At 38.0% G+C, this 17,121-nt stretch overlaps 1 protein-coding gene across 2 annotated transcripts; it reads left to right on the forward strand.

Annotated features, from left to right (window-relative positions):
• Positions 1-1,921: 1,921 nt before the first annotated feature.
• On the forward strand, positions 1,922-16,376 carry LOC105048632 (probable protein phosphatase 2C 41). Of its 2 annotated transcripts, XM_010928004.3 has the most exons (6): positions 1,922-2,149; positions 2,262-2,428; positions 4,883-5,125; positions 5,558-5,834; positions 15,549-15,703; positions 15,786-16,376. In XM_010928004.3, the coding sequence occupies exons 2-6, from the start codon at positions 2,390-2,392 to the stop codon at positions 15,924-15,926; spliced, it is 855 nt and encodes a 284-aa protein (XP_010926306.1). In that variant the 5' UTR covers positions 1,922-2,149; positions 2,262-2,389; the 3' UTR covers positions 15,927-16,376. The 2 variants fall into 2 exon arrangements, with proteins under 2 accessions (XP_010926306.1, XP_073117428.1); XM_073261327.1 differs by lacking the exons at positions 15,549-15,703; positions 15,786-16,376 and adding an exon at positions 13,022-13,147 and having other exon boundaries at positions 2,009-2,149.
• Positions 16,377-17,121: the final 745 nt, after the last annotated feature.

A 17,121-nucleotide genomic window follows, 5' to 3' on the forward strand; every position in this document is an offset into this window, starting at 1 on the left:
CCGGATGGTCCTATATATATAGGGCCGTCCGACGGCCGAGATGTCTCCGCGCCGACCAAAGCCTCACGGATCTGCGACACGTGGCGCTTCCGGGTGGCCTGATGATTCGGCGCGCCCCATCCCAGGACGGCCACATCCGCCCTCATTAAATGCAAGGGGCGCCGGCCCAACCACCTCCGACACGTGGCAAGCGGGGCCGTGATTCTGCATTAAAGCGCCCGCGCCGATTCGCGTTCCCGATGGGATGCCTGACAGCGCACCACGACGGTCTGCGTTCCCCAGAAGGTGCGGATATCCGATCGTCTGACACCGAATCATCCGGCACCCGACCTCCTGACGCCTACGTGACGTCTGACGACGACAAAATGTGACATCTGACACCGACTAGACGTCTGACGCCAGCGAATCGCTCGGCATCCGTGAGACGCCTGACATCGGATCAACTTACGGTACGGTCGGATTTTTGCATACGACGAATCCACTCCTGTTCGCCCAGGGTTGCTGCCCAAATAAAAACATCGGCCAGCTCACCGTCCGACTCAGGAGTGGAGGGGGCAACTGTTGGAGAATACCCACCGACCGACCGACGGGGACCGACCGACGGACGGAGGACCGGACGGACGGAGGGACCGACCGACGGGCGCCATCACCGGCCAATTAACGGCTTACAACCGACTGAGGATGTGTCGGTCGGGCATGCTTTTCCCGACCGACTGAACCTAGAAGTCTGATGGCCGACTCACGCAAGGCTCGCCGACCAACGGAGGGGCCCGACGCCACTCAGCTGGCCACCGACCTAGGGTCGGTCGGCTCCTCCAATCGCCGTACAGCCGCCAGGGCTTGTCAGTTCTGACAGCCGCATGCGGCACGGCCACCTAGGGGTATTGTCCCACCAAGGGCATTGTCAACCCTAGTGATTTGACAGTCCCACGGCGACATGACACTTTCACGGCGACTCATACGGTCTACAGTGAGTTAACAATTCCTCACTTGTCTGCGCCATTAATGACGGCGCCATACCGTGCTCCATTATATAAATCGGGGAAGGCAACAGTGCAAGGGGCTCTCCACTTCTCGACTCGAGACCACAGGCTCGCCCCTCTCTCCCTCCCTCTCTCGATTGAGCTCTCTGCCTTCATTTCACTGTTGCCTAGTCACCTCTCTGACTTGACCGTCGGAGGGTCCCCGCCGGAGCCGCCTCCGGTCAGTGTGGACTTCTCATTTTTGCAGGTGCACGCTCCCCGACGATCGGACGATGAGGCGATTGCCGCAACAATACGTATACATATATATGAGGTGTGCATATATATATATATATATATATAAAATAATATATATATATGCGCACACACACATACATACATACATACGCACACACAAACATACATACATATGTATGTATGTATATCTGTCTGTGTGTGTGTGAGAGACCACACCCTACACCTGATCTACTGATTTTTCTGAAGTCCAAGCTCCAGGTTGGTTGGTTTGTTTGGATTTGCGGACCATCCATCACCGATTTCTGTCATCACTAGTTTAAAGGGCCCCAAGGCCGTTAGTCAGGTAAATATAACATTATTTGGGTAATATTTGAACCATATCTCCAATATAACATCTTAAATAACTTATGAACGAATCTCTTTTTTAATTAGTTTGTGGGACACAGATCTGATCGGGGACTTCATAATAGAACAAGCGTGATCCATCCACAGTGTCCCTCGTGTGTGGATGGCCTTCCCCAGAAGAAAAAAATAAAAAGGTGGGCCACCTGGGGTCAAACAGAAGTCAACCACTTATTTTGTCCATCATGGCAGAGGACAGCATGGGTATTATGACTCGCAGAAGGGGTGAGGGTGGGTCATCCCCCCCAATAAATTCCCCTCCCACTCGGGTCATCCCATGTGTGTCACTGCTGTGCACCAAAGTCAACACGGGGAAGCCCTTCCTCTGTGGCTGCTGTGCTCTCTTTTATTTTATTTTATTTGCTTCTGTTATCTTTCTTCTTTCCATCCTTGGAGGACTTTTTCAACTCGTATAATCCGCCCGATTGCTTCTTCTCTCGCCCAAAAATCTCTCTTTTCTTTTTGAACTCTGGTCATATCGATCAAAAAGAGAGTAAGGAATCTTGGTACAGACTCATTCTTCTGAGGTAAGAAGGATTTTGGATTCCCAAAGGGTCATTTTTGGCTTTTGATTGCTTATATGGTGTGGGATTCAATTTGATTGAATTTTGGTGATCGGATTTGGGTTTGGCGGCGCAGGGAGCTGGTTTCTGTGAGAAAGTTGGGATTTTGCGGCGTGGTTCGTGGTCAAAATCGCATCTTGGGGATTGGAAGGAGGAATAGATGCTGAGAATTTAGCGGAAGGGGCAGAGGAAGAAGGGGTTTATATGGATAAATTATGCTGCTTCAAGGGCTCCTGCTTTCAGGTGAGAGAAGATTTGATCTATTTGCGTGTTTAGCGATTTTTTTCCCCTTTTCGATGCTTCTTTTGATTGGGATTTTTTATTTCTGCTCTCTGTTTTGCTGCTGTTATTGGTGATTGGATTTGGGAACCCCCTGCTTCGGCCCATGCATGGTACCTCTGTTCCTTGTGGTGTTGATTTGGTGCTGTGAGATTAATAGGAAACTCTGTTTCTGATTCTTACTGACTATTTTGTTTATTGGTACAGTAAAAAATTAGAAAAGAATAGTAAAATCTGAAGTTTAATCATGAATAGTTGATTAAGTCTGCTATTCTGGGGTTGCGAACATTTGATACAACTCAACTCAACGAAGCCTTAATCCCAAACTAGTTGGGGTCAGCTTGTTGCACTTTCGATCTTCCATAATATTTTCCCCTTTCATTTGAGCCTGATATTTATTTTTTTTAGGATTCTCTATTCTGTTTCCAACTATTATTATTATTATTATTATTATTATTATTATTATTATTATTATTATTATTATTATTATTATTAATATTATAGTATATAGAGAATAGTCATATGCTCAGTGAATCAGATTAGGCTTATTTGGTCACATCAATTGCAAGTGTTTCCTTTTCTTATATACAAGGTAGCACACTATTTTTTTTTCTAATTTTAAATTGGGGATACAGTAAGGTAATAGGCCAGACATTCTTAAGCTTCTGAGATGGGGGGGATTTAGTGAGGTGTATTTCGTAAAACTCATGGGTGCTGCCTTAACTGAATAGTGAGGAATGAATTTGTTTTGTTTCACAACGAGCTTACTTATTGAAACCAAGAACAAGGATAAATCTTTGTATTAAAAGAACAAGGATGAATTTGTTTCTAAGACTTTTCCTTGAGTCTTAGAAACCCCAGAGTAGATCAAGCTTGTGACACCTTGATGATTTTGCAACTTGTACACTTTGAAGACAGACTAACCATTGCCTCTGGAAGAATCACCAGATGAACTTTTCAACAATATTTGAACGTTATGACTTCATTGGAACATCAACCTCTTGGTGATTCTGATCTAAAAGATTTTCCTGATTCCTTTCATTATGTAAAATGGATCCCCATCATAGATGAATGATGAGGGATCCCATTTTCCATGCTATAGCTCCTTTTGACATTGTTCTTCTATATAATTAAATTATAATATCTTAAAAGACTCTGAAGAAAATCAAAATTTTACCATGTGAGAACTCGATTATTTAAATGGATTGCTGACTGCTTTGGCCTTTGCTAGTGGCTTCATTTTTGTTCTATATCCTGGATTGCAATCTTATGATTTAGTGTTTTGTTTTTGGTATTGAGGATGCATATTCTTAACAGCTCTGCAAATCCAAGAATCATTAGTGGCTTACGGTTGCACAAACTGTCTTGGTAGAAAGGCTAATCCTTTTGCCATTTGTGTTTCTTTTATTTATTCCTACATAAATGGCCATGTTAATGACCATATGGACAACAAACCTGCGGCTTGATTTTTAGGGAAGAAAATAAAGCTTAAAATCAGATAAGAAAATTACTAAATAATCATTTCCTAAGGGTAGAATTGTATAATTTGATGATTATTGCAGGGAATAAAACTTTCTGATGATGTTTTGCCTTCATATGTAGCCAACAAAATAGCTACTAAACAGACCATGCTGCTTGCGAAGAAACTTCTAAGATAATTCAAATTAGACTTTTAGTTATACTTAACTCTTTCTTTAGTTCTACTTAACTTTTTCTGAAACTATCTATTATTTACTTATAGTACCTCTAACCTATTTGAAATATTACAAAAATACTTTAAAAGAAAATTCTTCCATACAAAACATTAATTAAAATCATGTGTTAGATATTTCATCCATTCTGTCACAAGCCTTTAGCCCACTGTCATAAGATCATGATGGTTAAACTGAAATCTGTTGAACAGAAATTTGGCACTTTGTGCATAAATTAGATCAGTAGATTGAAATATGCCTGTACTAATTTGGCTACTTGGTATACACAAATAGCCATAAATGATGCAAATTTTACAACTAGTAAATATTCTGTTAATCTTGATTTTTGGATAATCATTTTGATCCTGAACATCATCTCTTTTATTTGCACAATTTGGATTCTGATATAGCTAGTGAAACAATTTGAAGCTTATATTCTCGTGCATTTGTTAGTCAGAATTAGAAGCTGAAATTATCATTATTTTTTCTTCTGGGATATGTTTTGCAGAGTGTAAATTAATAATCACTGTTGCTGACTCATTTCCAGGTTCTTAGAACTCTTAATGCAGAATATCTTTGTTATGTTTTTAACCAGATCCTAGTCAGCTTCTGGTTTTACATTGGCTCATTTTTATAGTTTAAGTTGTAAAATTTGATGCTTTGTGAAATGAAGGTAGCATATTTATCCCTCTGAGGATGATGCCTGAAATTAGATTCTGCCAAATAGTTTGCAGGTCATTCTTCAGGTGATGCCGGTAAAGGGAAAAGCTGTCAAGGCCACATAAAAATTACATATGGATTTAGCCTTGTAAAGGGAAAAGCTAATCATCCAATGGAGGATTATCATGTTGCCAAATTTGTCCAGACGAGAGGGCAGGAGCTTGGGCTGTTTGCTATATTTGATGGTCATTTGGGAGATAGTGTGCCTGCCTATTTGGAGAAGCATCTGTTTGGTAATATTCTGAAAGAGGTGTGTTGTTATTATCATACCTTATGTCATTTCTATAGTTTTCATCCATTTACATTATTTTTTAATTAAAATTTATTATTATTTGATTCTTGGTCTTTGATTGTGCAATACAATTTTACAAAAGCCCTAAAATCGTGAACATGGAAACTTTGATGTTGAATAGAATTTTCACAATTCACATCTCTCTCCTTATTAACTTATAATTTTCTATTTTTGAACCTTCTCTTGTTAATAGCCAGATACCTCCTACAAACCTTAATCTCAAACTTTAATAATTTTTAAATCTTGGGAGATTTAAAATTAAAAAAAAATTCCTAATACAGCCTCAGTTTTTGTAGTTATCAGAGATGGATTACCTGTTACCTTCAAGGAATAGAAAAAATTTTTAGGCACAGAAAAGGTATAGCCTAATTTCTCTTTTTTGCATATCAGGAAGAATTTTGGACTCAGCCAGGTAGTGCCATTTCAAAAGCCTACGAAAAGACCGACAAGGCAATTCTTTCACAGAGTCCTGATATGGGACGAGGGGGTTCCACTGCTGTTACTGCAATTCTTGTAAATGGTACCAAGTTATGGATAGCCAATGTTGGTGATTCACGAGCAGTTCTTGCAAAAGGTGGAAAGGTGAGACAATTGACAGTCGATCATGAACCAAGCACTGAGCGTGGGAGTATTGAGACAAGAGGTGGCTTTGTTTCAAACATGCCAGGTTTGCTTCAGCAGCCTTTATTTAAATCAATTTCTGATTATGTTTGTGTTCTTATACGGTGTTACATATCCATGCCTGTGTATAAAGTGCCTTCCTCTACAATTTTCAACCTGTGATCTGTTTCTGCTTGTCAGTGCCAACGAGCATCTTCATTTATTAAGTTTTGAGGGAAGTATCAGTGCAATGTCCAGACAAGCATCAGTTCAGAACCTTGCAAATTTGTTAGTGGCACTAACTCCATGGATGAAATTCACCTAGTAAAGAATTGTTTCACACTTTTCTCATGCTAGGAAACACTACTAGGATGTCGTCCATAAATCAAAATGAGCATGTCTTATAAGAGATTGACCCAAACCTAACTTATTCTTATATAACCCTCAATAGCATAATGGTCAATTCTCATATGGCATCATATGATTTGATATTTTGTTGAATATCCATGTATTACATATACTAATTCTATCTCCAGGCTTGTGGTCCATCATACTTGTGCATTTTGTTTGGTAGCCTAAAAGTGGATTATTGCTTATTGGTGACCATTCAACACATTCTCCACAGGTTACGTAGTAATGATAATCATATTCCACGTTCTTTTATAAAAGACTCGGTAGAAGAGATAGAGTAGCCTGCAATCCAGGGCATAATTGGTTGTAATTGTCTTCATGAGCTTCTAGAGATTGTACCATTGCCAGACCGACCATCACCATCAAATGTGGTTGTCTTGTTTAACACTTATAAGTTGTGCATGTGAAAACCACCTACAGGCAATATGAACCACATCCTATTAAGTAACCAGTTTAGCCGTAAGTGCTTAAGCTAATACGTGAAGGGGGTCAACAATGTATATTAGGCTTAACACACCCCCGCATGTGCAGCCCGGACCAAGCATGTGGAGAGACCATATTGACTGGAATGAATCAAGATAAACTGGAATGAGTGAAGATAATAACTGCATTAATTAAATAAATAATTGGAGGAGGGGATTCGAACTCACAACCTCTAGTAAAGCTTGAGCTCAGATACATGTTAACCAACCAATTTAGTAACAAAGGATCAACAATGAGTGTCAGGCTTAACACATCCTTCCTCACTTGAGATGTGGGTTATGCATGACTTGAGTATGCACCGTAAGTGAGGCTTATGTGGTTCAAGCTGCATGTAGATGCACCTTTCACCTATGCACTCATGTAGGTGTAGCACGTATTTATTGATTATTTTTATAAACTAGTTGGGAGAGTATATCTCATGTTATCTTTGTTTTATTTATTCTTATTTAGTAGGGATCCTAGTTGAGTCAATAGAAAATAATTAAGGGGGACTGTCAAGCCTGTTTTAAGATTATTATAGTTGGCTGGGAACAAATCATTGATTATTTCCCCATATAGCACATAATTAAAGAAAATGATGTCCAGCTTGTTTCCCTAATCTTTTCATTCTCTCTTCAGTTTTTTTCTTCTCTTCCTCTCTATAATTCTCTTCCTTCTCTGAAAAAAAATTATTCAATTTTCACTGGCATTGACTGCAACTGCAAAACTAATCTCAAAAGATACTCAGAATCGGACCCTCGTTTTCACTTCTGCTTGTCTACTTTATGCCCAACTGATTCCCCAATATTCTATAAACTCCTAAATGCGTGCAGGAGCCCCAAAACCTTTATTTTTCCCTCTTGCAACTACTAAAACCCTACAACTTGTCTGCTTTATAAAAACCTGCGCACCCTACATTTCTCAACAAAAACCAGCAGAGGCCCTTTTAACCCCGACCCAGTGCCTTTTAACCCTACTTTCTCATTTCCAATATTAAACCCCCTTCCTTAAATCTCTAAAGTAACCCTTTTACCTTCTCATTTCTCTTAGGTCTGAGTATCTATTCCATTCTGTCCTTAAATTATTTTCTGGACAGCATACTGATAAAATCTTTAAAGTTTAAATCCTATTAATCACTAATATTTGCTCATCTTTCTCTCCATCAAGGTCCCAATCAGTTGGTGGATACAAGAGTTGTACGCTTAACACTCCATTTAGAATCGGGCATGGTGAGTGGTGAGCTTTCATTTCATCAACAGTTCCTAAAATTGACCTGATTCTAATTGTTCCATCTTGTATCCAACTTGCTCACTTACATTCTTTACCACCATCACCATGACCACCACCAAGGAGCCTCTTATAGTACTCTCTAATACATTTTCTGTTTATGATGTAACCATAATAGTTTATGGACAAGGGACTCTTTCTAATGAAAGGGAACTAAATTTGAAACAATGCTAAATGTTCCTTGAATGCAAATGGTGTCATGTACAGAAGGCTAAAGACTTTTTTTTGTTTTTGGAATGGAATATATAAGAAAAAAGGTTAATCTAAGAATGAAGGTTTGAATAAGGTTAAGCACTAATGCAAAGTTTGGGTTTGAATAAGGTTTAGATTTAGCTAATCTGGTTTTTAGTTTATTTTGAGTTAATTTGCTTGTACATTGGGTCATAGGAGTCTTGTAAAAGCTAAAAAGTATTTTGGGAGAAGGTTTGAACTTTTCTATTTTCAAAGGATTTTCATAGGTGATTTGTGGCTTTTATTTTAGAGTATTTTCAACTACTATTTTGAGTAGGAGTATCATGTGAATGGACCACATTGGATCTAGGTTGGACTATGAAAGAGTCAAGGATTTTGATTTGACAAGTTTTTGATAGGCTTTTATGTAGGATCTTGTGGAGATGTGGTTTTGCTAATTTAGAAAATTATTTGGTTGTTCTTTTGCTAGGAACTGTAGAGAAATAGTCTATAAGGGTTCTAATCAATTAAGGAGTTATATGGTGTCAAATTCAATTTTGGTGATAAATGTAAATAGATTGAAGTTCTTTTACTCTATAATGAGCACTGTTCTATCTCCTCTACCTAAATTTCTCTTAAATGTCTGTTCTTCTTCCATGCTCTCCTTTCTCCACTTTTCTCCTTCCAATTATTCTCTTCTGCTGATTTGGTTGTTTTAACAAATCAAACACAATCAGATCTAAAAATTATTTCAGCAATTTAAATTAATTTCTGTAGTTTGATTCTACCCCAGCCTGCATGCACCAAGCATTTTCATATTTAAGCAGTAATAACTCTCATCTACAGATAAATGGTTGCCTTGTGGTATGCTTTGGATTAAACTTAAATTCTTTGCCTCGTATACAATGAGTAGTGAGATAAGATTAATTTACTAGAAATCACCATAGAGTTTTTTTTTTTTTTTTTTTTTGCATACTAAATTTAAAAGCATAGTTCAACTACCCCCTTTCCCAAAAGATTCTCAATTGGTGTTTTACCAAATGAAAATAGCAAACACTATTGAATCCAGTATGATGGGCCTTTTGTACCTTGGAGTTCCGTAATGTGTTTATCACTATTGCTGGAACATAGACACGAGGCTTGGATTGTGACATGTTTTGCTAGCATACAGTTGTGTGCATGAGCTGCACACAAAATGGAAAGAATGAAAAAAGAAAAAAAAAAAAGAAACTTGTGCACCATTCTACATAGATGTGCAAGGACATAATATTTATGCCATGAAGAAGCTAACATCACTAACCTTGTGTGAGGGATGCTTAAACCCATATTCTAAATGAATGATTGATGGATCTCTTATAAAACAAAGTGATGCATTCACTTGTATCACAGTAAATATGCAGTTATCGGAATTCACCTGGTCAAATGGACCCAAAGACTTTAATTTACTGTGTGAAAAATATAAGGTCAAGCACTCTGCGAACCCATAACCTGTATAGCGAGAAGGGGAGAAAAAGACAAAAGGAAAGACCATTTACCAGAACACTTCAACGTAATAAATCCTAAGACAACCTCTGCAAAATTTGACCAACTTTATGGTGCAGCAAACTCAACAAAGAAAATTATTATGTAATTTTTGAAGCATAGAACCACACATTTGAGGCTGGGTTGGGGAGATAGTGGGGAGGAAATAAGGATGGCTCATCTGACAATGTATATTTCAACTACACATTCGGCTCTGGTCATCTGGCTTTGAGAATTTTGTGCAGCACCGGAGGAGGAAATAGCAGATTGGGAAGCAAGATGTAACAAGCTAACAAGTCTTTTATGAAGAGAAAGCCAAGGAACATGCAAGTCATCTAAAAGAGCCAAGTTACCACTTTAGATGTGCAGTGATGGATAGGTTGGTGCTTTACGATGGTGATGAAGATCCATTAGCAATGCGAAATTGGGAGGTGAAGGGTAGTGTAACTATGATGGAAGAAGAAAAAAATATGTGTCAAGGGCCTATAAATATCTGAGACAACAAACATCACTTCTACAGTTCTGCCACTGAAAAACCTGTTAGGTTTGTCAATGCTGCTTCATGAATTAGGTAAGATGGCTTGGGAATGGAGCAATGGAGTTCGTGGAAGGCCAGCTCATGAGCAGCAAAGTAGTGGAGGGATCCAAATTTTGAGCCTATTGTTTTATTCAGTTTTGATAGGCTTCCATAAGATGGCTCTGGTGTTCTTGATAAATTCACCATCAACAGCCATATGGTGAAGGAAGCCTGAAATTGAGAAGAAGACTAAGAAGTGGCAAAAAGAATAGTCTGAACATCCAAGGTGAGATGACGTTGGTGAATGGCCAGCAAAGAAAGGGTGTTACTCAATAATTGCTCATAAAAAATAGATTTAGACAATGAAAATGCCACTTGAGTATCTCAAACTGGGGATGCAGGCACAATAGAAACTGATAAAACTGATGGTGAACCTTGAAGCATTGATAGTCAGCCCTACAGGAAGCATGAAGAGCTGAATCTTGCATCAATACCCATGTATCATTTTGTTTCTGAACAGGAGATCGTCTTGTGGAAGGGAAGACTACATTATTTAAATTTGACATCAATTGATGCATCAATAGCTTGACGTAAGCCTTAGGTAGGAGTCATAAGAAGTGATTAAAGACATACTATTTGATGGATTTGCTGTTTTGTATGAGCTAAGGAAAAGAAGGATCCAAAATGCTAACACCAAATTGATAGATAATGCTTTCTGAAAACACAGACCCTGTCAAATGCCACTAATGCAATAGAGGCACTTTTACTGTTTATTGTGGAAAAAGGATCCATTAACATGTTAAGTTTAAAGTTTTGTTTTTAGGTTTTTGAACTTGAGTGGTGATGCTTCAGAGTACTTTAGCAGTTGGCTTTGGATTCCTTTTTCTTCTCATGAATGTTAGCTAGATTAGGTTTGCTTGCTTATAGCAAATTAGATGTATAGCTTTTGCATGTAATAATTACTGTTTGCGTACATGAAAAATTACTATTGAAAGATACTGTTATGTGTTATCTAGAGATCACCAGTCAAGTTTTTGAGAGGATAGCATTGAAGAAAAGTGTTTTTGAGTTACTGTATTGCAGGAAAGAGGATTTTGGGTTAATGAGTGAATAATTGGTAAATAGCTAGCTCAGCATACTCTACAGAGGAACCTGAGGCACGTAAAGAGACTGAAATTCATCCTTTTTTTCCTTATAACATGCACTGATGCCCTCGTTCTCCCAAGCCTACTTGGCATTATTGTTTTGAATAGCTTTGTAAACCAATTTCTTGCATATGCCTATGTGATCTTGATGATATCTTTGAATTTTGTTAACAATATACCACAACTTAGTATACTTTTTTTTCTTTTCTTTTATTTAAGAGGGAATAATAGTTTATTTAATAAATTTCAGGAACTCGTTGGACTCTTCAGAATCATTTTCATTTCCTTTTTCTTTTGAGATTTGCTTTTGTGGTCTAGAAGGCTTCAAGGGAAGAATACTTCCAAATTTCATGAACAATCTTAAAATTTTCTGAACCCTGGCTAAAAGGAAAACACTTTTCTGTATGCTTTAGGCTTATCATTTCTCCAAAATTTCTCTTCCATCTCCAAGTAACATGCAAGCTTACATGATTTATAAGGTTGTTCTCTAATGTTTCCAAAACCAAACTGTACTAGTAGTCTAATCATGCACTTAAGAAATCTTCATTATGCCTTGTTGCCTTCTGTTGTAACTTTTACTCTACAATGCACCGCATAACATTGAGCATGGCTGACATATGTTTGTGCATGAAGCCACCTTTCCTTGACAAAGAATCCCCACATTACATCCCACACTTCATCATCTCTATCCTATACATTTTTCTGTAGTGCTACCTCATGAGGCCTTCACATTGTCAAAAGAATTGCTTCCACTTTACTGCTCAATTTGTTATGTTCCACTCTCTATAAGCAAAATAATCTGTTTATGAGCTTCTGCTGATCTGCTCAGTGCTCATGCTTTGCATGTGATGTGTCTTCTGTGTTAACATTTTTCTTGAGTGAGCAACATGATAATTGTTTTGACCTCCCAAGTGGTAAGCAAATTCTTATCATAATTTCTTAATTTGTCATTCCTTCACTAGAAACAAATTGCAACATTTTTAAAATTGTGTTCAGTTTTGTTCTGTACTAGCAATCTTTGCTCGCTAGCATGTCTAATATGCATTGTTGAAGTTTTTGGTAAAGGAACTGATGGATTAGTTCCTTGAACATAAAACACTATTTCCTTGACCCACAAAGTCACTCATTCATTCATTCTTTTTAAATCTATGCTCTAGTCTTGAAAACAAAAATCTTGTATATCGGCTTGCACCTCATCCATTAGCACTAGTGGTTTTACATATAGGCTTCTGGCTAGGCCATCAAACCTCAAAGCATGCTGAAGTTGCATCGCCAAATTGATGCCTTAAACATGAGACTAGTTCTTCAAATGTGGTTGCCACTTCCTTGCCATAATGTTACTGTAGTTTCTCACTTAATCCCAAGCTACTTTTGAGTAGGTCCTAATCCCTCATTAATTTTTCATCACCTCTTATGCTTCTACTTCATTCTCTTAATACTTCCATCTGAGTGGAGGTTGCGTATCTGCATAACACCACACTAACAGTGCTTGAATGTTACAGCTTCCTTGTTCTCAATCTTCTTTAACCACATCAAACTTCTGTTCCATGGTGCCTCCCCTCCCAAACAACATCCCTGCATGAGGTTGTAATCTTGCCACCATGCATCACCAAGTTATGACGCTCCACCTTTTGGGTGATCCCATGAAATTTAACTTCTCTGAAAAGATATTCTAGATTGTCATTGAATGCAAGGCTCTGGAGCATCAATCTAATTTAACTCTTTGATCCCCTAATGCAGCTTTCATGCCACCTAGTCATTGAGGTGCTGACTTCAATCATGCCCATGGAACTGGTACCTTAACTAGTTTATGTTTACGCCCATTTTTCAAGCATTGTACATCCCATCTGGCAGCTTATTTGGCCTTATAAATGCAGCAAACCTCCCATTGAGCTAAAGTAAGACTTTCCCTGGATAACTTACTAGTTTTAACAACTAATTATGTTTTCCTTAGCATTTATACATGACTATGCCAACTTGATGGGTGTTCGCTTGCTTGCACCATTGAGACCCTGCTTCTGGCACATGGACATTCTTGAGTGCTTCTTGACCAGGTGCAGTATCATAGGCACTGCTCTAGTACTGGGTCCTTTATGCCACAACACAGCAATTTACACAGGTTGCACTGCCACTATGCGATCTGTATTATATCCTTTTCAAGGCACACTTGAATACAAAGTGTTTTGCTAAATTAACGGCTTATGTTTGGTGAAGGACTTGATGATGTCTAAAAACAACAGAAATCAAATACTTTACATGCATCAATGCTTAAAATTAGAGATTGATAAATGATGACATGGAATCCGTTCTTGAAACATGATCCAACTCCCATCCAGGCCGCTTTGAACTGTAAAAACTCAACACGCAGAAGTTCATTGTTTCCTCCTTTGAATCTTGTTCTGCTCTTCATTTCTAAGATATGTTGGTAGTATATGTTTACTGCAATTCTCTTATTGCACCTAATTACTTGAGTACCTGTGGATGGGCCTTTATAAACTACTACTAGGATCTAATACATATCTACTGCTTTTCTTTGCTTCCATAGACTGTCTCATGGAAGACTCCCAAGCGTGCATGCATCAGGAAGGGCATTTTGAATTCTCACCTTCTGATTTTTCAGTGGTTAGAACTTAGAAGTTTGTATACCACTGCAACGTAGGATAGATACCATGTAGCTTTGAAAAATCTATGTGCCTGGTTGCATAGGGCCTTTTTTAGGCTATAGATTCTTGAAACATGATCCAACTCCCATCCAGGCCGCTTTGAACTGTAAAAACTCAACACGCAGAAGTTCATTGTTTCCTCCTTTGAATCTTGTTCTGCTCTTCATTTCTAAGATATGTTGGTAGTATATGTTTACTGCAATTCTCTTATTGCACCTAATTACTTGAGTACCTGTGGATGGGTCTTTATAAACTACTACTAGGATCTAATACATATCTACTGCTTTTCTTTGCTTCCATAGACTGTCTCATGGAAGACTCCCAAGCGTGCATGCATCAGGAAGGGCATTTTGAATTCTCACCTTCTGATTTTTCAGTGGTTAGAACTTAGAAGTTTGTATACCACTGCAACGTAGGATAGATACCATGTAGCTTTGAAAAATCTATGTGCCTGGTTGCATAGGGCCTTTTTTAGGCTATAGAAAAATGTTAGTTCTGCATAATGTGCTTGAGAACGATGCTTTATCAGATGATGTGGCAGAAGAAACGATGCATGGCACTTTGCTCAGATGGATTGTTTTGATAATTTTCATGCATCTTTAGTGTTTACCATCCCTCACAAATACAGTGGTTCTCCCTTTTGAAGTCCTATTTAATTTATTAAAACCAATGTTATCTTTACTTTACAAGCATTACTGTTGTCTTATCAACACGATCATGAACATTCTGCTCTTTAGCTTGATGATATTATTAGCCAGAACTTTGGTTACTCCGGAAGACTTTCTCTTTTTTTCCTTTTTTTTTTCTTTTTCTTTTTCATGTTTCCGCCACAGGGCCCTTGGGGGTGGACATTGGAATAACACATATTGGTGAGACGTGAAATTTTAACCTATTGATTGTAAATAGCAGTCCCTGACTGTGATGTCCAAATTAAAATTGATAATCTGGGGTGCTCATTGTGCAAACTGTAACCATTTGGAAGGCATGGTTTCTGAGGAAGTGCTCCAACAATATTGTTTTCTTATATGTCTGAACTGCTGAATTAACCAGATAAGGGCAGGTCTCTAAATCTATAATCTTCTCTTGCAAGTTGGTGTTTCAGAGCGCAACATTTGCTGAAATGTGTAGGTTGCCCCCTTATGGCTGGTGGATTCTAGGCATTGAACACTCTGCCGGTTAAGGTGAAGTTGGTTTTTCACATGTTCAAACAAGCCTCGATCTTTTTGGTTTCGGTTATAAGGAGTGTAACTGGAAAGATGTCTTTACAAATTGACCAACTGCCTTTGCGGATATACATTTTCTGTTCTAATATCCTTCTAATATTTCGTATTTACTCTGCATGTAAACTAGCTTCCTCAAAAAATTGCACACTACATGCTGTTTGGCTTCTTTGTGGAAAGCTTAATGTTTCATTCCTTAATTCGTGTTGTTAAATCTTTACATGAAATAAAAGCTTTATCCATGTAATGAAGTACTTATTTCATAAAAATATAGCTTATCTCTTTTCCTCCTCGAAGTGTATCTTTTGCTTCTTACCTTTGTTATCATTTCACGAAAATTCATGTTAATATCCATACATAGGCTGATCATGATTGCTTTATCAGGAGATGTCCCAAGAGTTAATGGCCAATTAGCTGTTTCCCGTGCTTTTGGGGACAAGAGCCTCAAGTCACACCTGCGGTCAGATCCAGACCTATGCTCTGAAGATATTACTGCTGATACTGAATTACTCATCCTTGCAAGTGATGGCCTCTGGAAGGTTTACTTCCGAAAACCCGAGTCCTCTAGTTACTCATTGTATCAATATAAACTGCATTTCTTTATAAATTTAATTCTATTAGGTCATGAAAAATGAAGAGGCTGTTGATATCGCTCAAAAGATTAAGGACCCACAAGCAGCAGCAAGGCAATTAACCACTGAAGCAGTGAATAGAGACAGCAAAGATGATATTTCGTGCATCGTTGTCCGGCTCAAGGCATAGAAAATAGTTGATTCTTCTTTCAGATGATGCTCTCCCTGAGATCTCCATTGTTCAAGAGAAGTCATCTGTAGATGGCTATTAACAGCATAAAGTTGAGTTGGTTATTGTCCAATGAAGCTGGCAGTGGAATACCAAATGCTGAAGCACAAATTTTAGTCCTCGCACCCCTTCTCGCTTATCTTGTAAATGCTTTCATCCTTAATTAGTTAGTAGCTGAGTGTGATATTGTTTGATTCCTTTAATGGATTAGTTAATCAAAGTGTCCCGTGCCTTCAACTGTGTGGTGGCAAGAAGCATTCTGGGATTGAAAGATTTATTTAGCATAATTGTTGGGGTATCGCTTGCTTTTGTTTTGTCTTTATTATTATTATTATTATTATTTATTTTGTTATAAGCTACAGTGAAGGCCAGATTGTGTTAATGAAATGGAACTGCTTATTTTGTTGATGATTTCTCAATGATGCAGCTGATTCCGGTTTCTTTATCTTCTAATTACCTCTTCATTTGGAGCGAGTAGGTAGCCGGCTAGCTTAAACCATAGGTAAAGCTTGTGTTGGCTCTGTTTTAAATTATTCGACTTTCCCGCTCTATGGGACACACGTCGTCTCATATTCTTCCTCTCAGAAGCAACGGCACAAAACTATCACCACGAATAGAAGCAAGAAAATTTTCATTTAAAAAGAGGTTAGTTGAAAGATATTATTTGAATTTTTTTATTTTATATAAATATTCAAAAAAATTTCAACAAATAATTGTTGTGGAATTAAATACATATATATATGAATTCTCATATACTCTTCCGTTTAAGTTTTAGCATCCGCACCATATTAAAGGTCAAATTCATATATCCATTTATAAACATCATGATTGATCTATGGTCAGTCTAATGAATTCATGCTAAGTATCCTTTAGTTCACATTAGTTATGAGTCAGATCTGTTTTGATACCATTTATAACAACTTAGGGTCTCACTTAAAAAATTAGATGGAAAGTTTTATTTGGAATCCATGTTCCTATATAAGTATCCAAGATTTTCTCAATGAATAATTAATTGAGGACTAAATATATATCCGTACGGATCTCATATACTCTTTCTATTTAAGCCTTAGCGTCCTCATCAGATTAAAAGTCTAAATCTATGCATCCATTCATAAACAGCACAATCGACCCATGGTCAGTACAATGAATTCATGCT

This window comes from Elaeis guineensis, chromosome 7, assembly GCF_000442705.2.
Source record: "Elaeis guineensis isolate ETL-2024a chromosome 7, EG11, whole genome shotgun sequence".
Taxonomy (NCBI): domain Eukaryota; kingdom Viridiplantae; phylum Streptophyta; class Magnoliopsida; order Arecales; family Arecaceae; genus Elaeis; species Elaeis guineensis.

What these genes read in the sequence shown, in the direction of transcription:
- LOC105048632 (XM_010928004.3), top strand. Translation starts at nt 2,390, where the DNA reads ATGGATAAATTATGCTGCTTCAAGGGCTCCTGCTTTCAG. An exon ending in TCAAGGGCTCCTGCTTTCAG is followed by an intron (nt 2,429 to 4,882) that starts GTGAGAGAAGAT and finishes TCTGCCAAATAG; the next exon opens with TTTGCAGGTCATTCTTCAGG. An exon ending in TTGGTAATATTCTGAAAGAG is followed by an intron (nt 5,126 to 5,557) that starts GTGTGTTGTTAT and finishes TTTGCATATCAG; the next exon opens with GAAGAATTTTGGACTCAGCC.